Raw genomic sequence first — 8,935 nt, forward strand, 5'->3', positions numbered from 1 at the left:
TTGACTTTGTCCAATCCTGTCACTGTTTTCCAAGTGCTCTGTTATTACATCTTTTATAATGGACTCTAGCATTTACCCCACTACCGATGTCAGGCTTACTGGTCTATAATTCCCCGTTTTCTCTCTACCACCTTTTTTAAATAGTGCGGTTACATTAGCTACCCTCCAACCCATGGGAACTGTGCCAGAGTCTATAGATATAAAGTCTACACAAATAATTTTTGTGTAGATTCCATCAAACTGGAATTCCTTTATGAAAATGTTTGGGAAGAGTGAAAATCTGGAAGAGTTGTCCCTCAAAAAATGTTATCACGCTGTTTGCACATGGTGCGGTGATGTTTTCTCCTTTGGGGCGGTGTCCAATATTTTTCCATTCTTGTCTCGAGTGCCTTGGGACACTTTCCCTATGCCAAAGGCACGGATAAATGCAAGTTGCCGTCATTGCCTGAACACAATTTGCATTGTGCTTGGCAAACTTTCTTTTCTTTGTTTAGTTTCCCCAAGATGCTGAACATTTTAAGCTACTTGTTGTAGTGTATAAATATAGGCAAATGCCATATGAATTGCTTTTAGAGTTATAAACTTCCCCACCAATCTATACTTGTCACCATCTGTTTGGTAAATGCTTTCGGCAGGATTTTTCCAGTTGGAAGAACACAAAATAGAGATGGGGACAAAAGGCAATGTATCCTTTTTGGTGAAACATCCACACCACCTTGTTCAGCCTCTTCCTTTATTATTAGTCAGACATCTTGCTTTTGATATCTGTTCCAAGCACAACGGCAGTGTTGTTCAGCTTAGTTAGCGATGCCAATATGCTATAGGCAGAAATCTTGCCCCAGCCGATGCCGATTTGCTACCAAGATTATGCAACGTTGTCACGTACAGCTCGCAATGCTGTCTCCGCATATATGCCCTATATTTAAAACTAAATTATCTGCAATTGTAAAGCTGGACATTTTTAGTTCAGAATACAAAGATTTCTCACACCCATTATCCTTTCCCAAAATCCGAATGACTCTGCTGTTGAGCGGGATGTACAATGCTTCGCAGCAGGGACTGGAACCACGTGCACAACTAGTGATTAGGACACGTATGACTTTTAACATCCTTTTTGAGTGAGGTAAAATTCTAAAAGGTCATGTCCATGTTCCAATTCTCTCAACTTTCCACATTTAATGGAGAAGCATTGTAAACCCCTCGAGGTGTGCTCAAGTCTCCTGGAGTAGGGCTTGAACTTGCAACCTTTTTGATTCAGAGGCAGAGTATACTAAACCAAGGCTGACCACTCGGACTTTCACTTCTTCGTCCTAAACTTAATCTACTAGGTATCATAGTGGATTGGTTGCTTCAGTTGAGTCCCAATACAATTTACGGGATGGTTGATCTCAATGATCAGCAAGTTTCCAAAGTCTTGGATATTGCTGGTCCATACATGCAAGCCAAGTGCAGGAATGAAGATGGTACAGATCTATCTTACAAGAGGAAGTTGGCAGGCTACACAATGAAGTGACCTGGTACAAGGCTTCAATAACAACAGAAAATGCTGGAAATACTCAGCAGGCCAGGCAGCATCTGTTTCTCACTTCACGGATGCTGCCTGGCCTGCTGAGAGTTTCCAACATTTTCTGTTATTTCAGATTTCCCGCATCTGCAGTATTTTGCTATGGTACAAGGCTTCGTCTTGCAACATTTCCTGGCGATATTTGGGATGGTAGATAAGTGTGAATATTGAAGAACCCATTGTAACTAGTGTCTGCTTAAGTCTTCTACAGGTTGTCTGGCTACCCTTGGAGAATGATGCAAGGGATTTAAATGGGAATTAAAAAAAACACGCTTCAGTGTATCTAAGGGCTTTTGTATTACTGTAATTGGTGATAATTGACCGGCTGTTTGAACTGGCTTGAACTTTAGGTTGCTTCTTTCTGGCCCATGGTTTCTGCTTCACAACTGTCCTTGGGAGCATAATTTTGGGGGTTGGTAGGGTTCTATGGAAGGATGGGCTGAAGGGTCTCTCCCTCCCATCGATACTTAACTTTGGTCCTCCTGTATTGTACAAGAGTTGGAATAACAACTATGTCCCCCACCTCATGCAGTTCAATACTGAAGAAACAGGTTTTTTTTTAAATACGGGGGGGGGGGGGAAATTTGGTTGCTTTGCGCCTCCTGTTAGGGCCCCGAGGGAGCGCTAATGGGGCGCAAAGCACCTAGCGCTCTGGCGTGGCGCCGCTAACGCCTCCAGCGGTAGCCGGTAGCGCCCCGCAGCGCTGCGCCTCTGGTAATGACCTCATCGATGTGCGCAGCGCCATGGCCGCAAACTTAGCTCGCGCCCCCTGACCAGACGCCATGTCTGACAGGGTCAGGGGGGGTGATTTTGCAGCTGGCGCAGCGATAATTAAAGGGTAGGTGCTGGGTGGCCATTTTTTTTTAGGCTGCCTGCCAGCACCCGCCCCCTCTTGTCTCCTCTTGTGGGGTGCCGGCCACGATCAGCCAGCCCGGCACTCCTCGAGTGCCAGGCTCTTTTGCCAGCTCCCCCGTGGTCCAGCAGGGTCCCGGTGCTCGGTCCCTCCCCTTTAATCAGGGGAGGGAGGCCTGCAGTACCGCGGCGCTACGTGCCGACACGTGTGGCGCTGCTGCACGTAGCGCTGCGATATTCAATGGGAGCGCCCCAAGAGGGAGGGGGAGCGCTTCCAGTAGCGCCCGGCTCCTGCTGGGGGCGCTACCATTCAATTTCAGGCGTGGGGGCACTAACTTTTTTTTGGGAGTTAGCGCTCCAAAGGGGGCACGACCCAATTTCCCCCCCCCCCCCCCCCCCCCCCCCCAAAAGTCTTAACATTTTGAGCAAGAATAGCAAGAACTATTCATTCTATCTTGACCAGTACAGGATCAGCTCCAATATATTGAATTTCAAGTGTAAGACGTGACCTTTGACTGGGGAGAGATATTGATCACATTGGGCTTTTGAAGATGTACTGGACTGAAAAAAAAAACCCCCCAACTATTTTGAACCAGAATGCTAAAGAAAATCGCTTCTGGTCGCTCTCAGTTGCACTACAGAATTACGTTGCAGTTGGGGCTTTTCAGATACAGGCTCTTGCTGTTGAAAGTTTGAATGCCATCGGAGCAGATGTTCTGGAGGCTGTAATAACAACTGTGTTTTTTTGTCAGTGAGTTTGACTCTTGCACTTTGAGCTCAGGATTCGTCTGGAAAGGTCAGTCTGCTTTTCTTGGCAGTGTACGGTGCGTCCTTCACAACAGTGACTGGACTTTAGCAACCATGGACCAGTCAATTCCTCCAGGGAGGTGTGTCGTGGGATCAGCCTCTGCTCCAACAGACAGTAATTTAATCCTTTGCAACAGTCTCTTTTTGTGCCAAACAATGAAAACACAACAGTTTATTCAGAGAAAGCCCCTACATGATGTTTAGGCTGAGCAAATTTTCTTAATTGAGTTTTTGTATTTAGCCTAAGAATTACATGCAAGCCTTTTGATCGGCTCCAGATGAATAAATAGAGCAATCATCCTGGGTTTGCCAGTTTGTGCAGGTATTTGTGCTGCTTACGTGACCATTGTTTGCTGCATGTGGTGTGCGATCAGTCAGCCCGTCCCTGGGTGCTTTATAAACAAGGGTAGTGTGTCAGATTTCCAGGGCTGATTCTGAAGACTGGAGCCACCAGGCAGCTGGAGAGCAGCTGTTCAGTAGCTGGCCTGTAGTGTAAAGCACTTGTTCGATATGGTAACTAGCTGCACTGTTTATTTCTAGCAGTTTTTTTTTGTGCGCCATTGCTTTTTAAAAACTTTTTTTTTATATATATAAGTGAACAGATTGAAACCACAAGATGCGCTTGTAACTAAGGTGTGAGGAGCTGCTTGATTGGTGCCCGCCCAGTGGCCTCGATATCTACCTCCTGCAATGTGTGTTCTCGCTCTCCATGGGAGGCACCAGAGAAACTCCCAGCTGTTTAAGATGATTTAAAGAATTTGATAGGGTAGATCAAGAGAAACTATTCCCTCTGGTGGGGGGTGTCCAGGACAAGGGGGCAGAACCTTAATTAGAGCTAGGTGATGTCAGAAAGCACTTTGTCACACACAGGTTAGTGGAAATTTGGAACACTCCTCCAAAAAGCTATCGAGTCTGTGGGTCAATTGAAGATTTCAAAACTGAGATTGATTCATTTGTAGGCATGCGTATTAAGGGTTACAGAACCGTGTGGGGTGGGGGGGTGGTACACTGAGTTGAGATGCCGATCAGCCATGCTGTAATGGAATGGCTGAACAAGCTCGAGGGGCTGAATGGCCGCCTCCTGTTCCTATGTTGCCCAAGCTTGCTTTGACAGCATCTTCCTTCCCTGTGACCGCGACCACCAAGAAGAGGAGGAACCGCAATGTCATGGGAACACTGCCACCTGCAAGTTCCCTTCCAAGTCTCTCCCCATCCTGACTGAACACGTACCGTCGTCCCTTTATTGTTGCCCGGTTAAAACTCCATAATTTCCCCTAACTGAGCGGCATCATTGGCGCACCATCAACAGAAGGACTGCAGTGGTTCACGAAGGTGTCTAATACAACATCTCTATTTTTGTTCTGATCTATTTATAGTTGATCGACACTTGCAAGGTAGGAGACTGCTTGGGCTTTGTACTGAAAGCCTTGCTCAGTGGATCAGGGTTCCTTGTGTTGAATTCTTTGTGGGTGAGCGTAGTTATTGTGGTTGTAGACGGCATGCTACTATACCTTTTCGGTCTTCAGCAAATAGCCGGGAAAATAAGCACATCCAATTCCTGTTGCGATACCTTCAGGTGTTAATCTGGAGCTCGGAAATCTAGCCGGAATGTGTAAGGAACTCATTTGGATTAAAATGCCATCACTAAGCAATATTGTGTTGACTTGATCAATGAAGTACTTTTTGAAGTGTAGTCACTGTTGTAATGTAGGAAACGCAGCAGCCAATTTGCGCACAGCAAGCTCCCACAAACAGCAATGTGCTAATGACCAGATAATCTGTTTGTGATGTTGATTGAGGGATAAATATTGGGCAGGACACCGGGGGCAACTCCCCCTGCTCTTCTTTGAAATAGTGCCATGGGATCTTTTATGTCCTTGTTCACAACCTGATTGCACCCAGACAAGCAAACTCATCCATTGTGTCCAATTGCGCATTCAATTTGGAACAATTTGCAAAAATGCAGGATCATCAGATTGTACTGTAACTAATTATTTTTTGTAGTTACAAATTTTCACTGATTTCATGAGGGCCCATTTTGTGGTGACCTGCTTGAAATCGGCTTCGTTCCAAATCAGTTGGGAGAAACTTTGCTTTCAATATCCAAGTTGCTAGTAATGTTAACTTGTGAACGTTTCCATTAAATGATTGCAATTGAGCTTGCGATGGAAACTGCCTGTGTTGGGGTATGAAGCAAAGTGTGGTAAATGCACAGTTATAAGGGCAAGAGAGTTGCTTATATTTTCTGGATTAGAGGTTGGCTGGCTAATAACAGCAAACGAGCAACACTCGCTGTTATTACCCCTTTGAAACTGACCGCAACTTTGGAATTTAGCGCATGCGCATCCTTCCGTGGAAATCCTGAAGTTGCAGTCAGTCATTCACAGCTCCTCCACAGGCTGCTCGTTGGGAACCCTCCCGCCATAGCCGGTAATCAGTGAAACGGACTCAAACTTCAGCTCTTCCGCGGTACTTTGCTGTTACAGACCCCCTTAAAAATTAAACCCTTTTGGATTAGGTGTAACTGAAGTTTTAACAGCATCTTGACTGGTAAACCAACGTTATGGCCCTGAAAAACAAATCTTAATTTTGTGGAGTGTCAAATTTATCCATTTTAATAAAAAATTAAGAAATTTCATTTATTTTTAAAGTTTGTTCATATTTATTTCCGGTGTACCTTTTTTTCTTCCCCTATGTGAGAGCCCCAATCTTTGACTAACTTTATAAAAATATTGAGAGCAAAACAAAGGAGCTTACCCTGGTTCTCTATCTGAGAATTCTGCATTGTTGCTGCTTAGACAGCTTGTTGATGTCCCAGCAGATCGCGTTAGGGATTCCCCATTAACTTGCGCTGATTTCAACTGCACGTGGAAAAAGCCGAACTTCGCGCCACACAGATCGCCAGATCTTTGTAGGAAGCCTCCTTTGGGGCCCGGAGGCAAACGCCTTTTGCTTTGCTGCAGACCGCAAATTCCGGGCCAGTGTATCTTTGCCAAGTTGGCTCCCTTGCCTAGTTATGGTTGGGAACTTCTCTTGATGGGTATCTCTAATATCTGCGCTCCCTGACGTGCTTTATACAATTCTTTCAATGAAGCAGTTCTGATGGCTTCACTTCATAATTGAAAATTGCTTATTTGTATTATCTGATAATTCAGCAACTATTTAATAGAAGCATTCACAAATTATCATTAGCAACTTGGATATTGAAGGCAAAGTTCCTCCCAGTTGATTTGGAACAAATCCTGTTGTTTTCATCACTAAATTCCCACTTTGTTATTTACATTAGTTATTTTTTACTGCAAAGCTGGCTTGAGTATTAGGACTAGACTGTAGTCTGAAGACTGGCCACATTTTCATAATGATGCTTTTCCTGTGACCAGGCCTTCAGTTGAAACATTTTAAGGATGTATAATGTTACATATGCCCCATGCATTGCAAAATACTTGACAACAATTTGCTTAATTAAGAGGATGACGACTATTGGACAGAGATGTAATATTCAGGAGTTACTCGTGTACCGTTCCAGCTAATGCAAGAGTGATTCTGACGGTGGGAAAGGGGGGAAAAAAATATAGTTGGGGCTAAATTTGAAACATCTGTCTAATCCCATAAACCAAGCTATTGTGTTCTCCAAGGATCAAAACAGCCTCTTTTTTTAATCTACAAGCACCTGGTGTGCAATGCCGCTCAGTTGTTAACCTTTGAAAACTAGTCAATGAAGGGAACACCAGTAGATCATGTCGCTTGCTTTCATATTTTGATTGGATATTTAGAAATCTTTGAGTTATTGACCAACCTGCTTTTAAAATGTTCTGTAGTTGTAGTAATTTTAAAGTCATGAGGCTTGTAAGCACTATTGGATGATAATTGGTTGTCGCTTACACCACTCTCTCTCACCTCCCAAGTTAATACAATGGGCGGTGAACAAAAAAAGTAGAGTATGTGGTGGGTTATGTTTTCACTTTCACATCTGTTCCATTGTCTGTTACTACTTTTGAAGGCTGAAACACATTTTGAATGTACAGTACATAAACTTCTGCAGCACTTGGTTGCTGTACATAGACACTTAATGCACCAATACAATTTTTTTAATACAATTTAAAAAAAATGTTTTTCCCCTTTCCTTTTTTAGCTGAACCACTGCCGTTGATGGATCTTTGTCGGCGTTCAGTGCGGGTTGCTCTAGGCAAGGATCGCTTGAATGAAATCCAGTCACTACCACTACCAGCCTCCCTGAAGAGTTACCTTCTGTACCAGTGACAGCGTAAGCAATGGACTGCAACCCTAAGACATGTATGCAGGCAGTTATTCTGCTTATCCTCCATCCATTATGCGGTGGGCATTATTTTCAAACTCTGATCTTATTTTCCCAAAGCTCAGCGGCTCCATGAAACAATTTTTTTGTTGAAACAAAAACCTGTTTTTCATCGATTTTTGGGGGATCCTGAGATTTTACATCATGATGGGAGATGTGAATATTTTTTACAGTGTGTATGTCAATACGAACCTTTCCATTAATCCTTTTTTTCTGAAATCAAAATACGTATCTAATTCTTCTGATTTGGGGATTTTGTTATTTTTAATTTCAGATGCAGCTTTCCTGTCTTTATTTAAAAAAAAAAAAAAAAAAAAAAAAATTTGGTGTAATAGTCTACATTTTGGATTGTCAAAATGGAAATCTATCCCTGTTTTCTGCCGTGTATCGCTACTTCCGTATGCGACTAGTGCTGGGCATACAGTATATTCTTTAATAGCTGCTATAGAAGTCTTTATGGATAAACCGGGAGGGAGGAGGGATTGACAACATCTGCATTGGATGTTGGAGTGCAGGGAAAATTTTGAAGACTTGTGTGATTCAGGTCGAGTCTACAAAGGATCCAAAGGAAACCCTTGTGCTATCTCTAATGCCGATTTCCTTCTCCTTGCAGTTTTGATTCTTATGGAAAAAATAAACCAAATCTGTTTTTAAATTATTAAATTACCTCGCCTTCACTTTTTATGATCCCGTCTCATTGCTTTTTTGTTTAATTGACCCATTGCTCCTTTGTGTTTACTGAATTGCACAAGAAGATATCTGAATTGTGAATTAAAGGAATGCTGTCTCTTTAAGCCAAGCACTCCCTTTTTTTAAAATCACGAAGACTCTTTTTTTCAAATCACAAAGACTCTTGCTAGCAGGTCTGGTAGAAAACTCCTATAATAGCTCCACTTCGCAAGTAACTGTATAAGTGACTAGTTTTAGGGAATATACCGGACGACGGGTCCTGATGTGATGCAGCATCTATTGGTTTTAATGTGCAATATGTGGATAAAATGGTTGTTTTTAAAGCTATCTTGAAATAAAATGTAACTTTTGAGTTGGGTTTTGTTTACTTTTTAAAAGCAAAAAAAAAAAAGTGGTTGTGATAACATTGGAGTTGAAATCCTGCAGTAGGACATCAACAGAATGCCTGCCTGCGAAATATGCCACTGTTCTGATCTCTGCCATTGTCCTTTCCTTACTGTACTGTCAATATATTCTCCAACATGTAATACTGCTAACCTTTATCACTATCTTTGCACACTTGCTATTTTCCAAATATCAACATTTTCTGTAAAGGCACTACTAATGCAAGTTTGTACAATTTCCTTTTGTTTTATCTCTTTCAGTTTAGCAGCAGGGTGTTAACATGACTAAGATCACAACCAAAGTGGTTTAAAATGGATCCTCTA

The 8,935-nt window shown here is 42.8% G+C and overlaps 1 protein-coding gene across 4 annotated transcripts in view; it reads left to right on the forward strand.

Annotated features, from left to right (window-relative positions):
* Positions 1-8,580, forward strand: part of spsb1 (splA/ryanodine receptor domain and SOCS box containing 1) — a 107,211-nt gene extending 98,631 nt beyond the window's left edge. For all 4 annotated transcript variants that reach the window (XM_085967363.1, XM_085967361.1, XM_085967360.1 and 1 more), the window contains one exon: positions 7,356-8,580. In XM_085967363.1, coding sequence (XP_085823489.1) covers positions 7,356-7,483 — 128 coding nt within the window. In that variant the 3' untranslated portion in view covers positions 7,484-8,580. The remainder of the gene's footprint in view (positions 1-7,355) is intronic.
* The last annotated feature ends 355 nt before the right edge of the window (positions 8,581-8,935 follow it).

Source organism: Somniosus microcephalus, chromosome 25, assembly GCF_052327205.1.
Source record: "Somniosus microcephalus isolate GS21.2 chromosome 25, FLI_Smic_1.0, whole genome shotgun sequence".
Classification (NCBI taxonomy): Eukaryota; Metazoa; Chordata; class Chondrichthyes; order Squaliformes; family Somniosidae; genus Somniosus; species Somniosus microcephalus.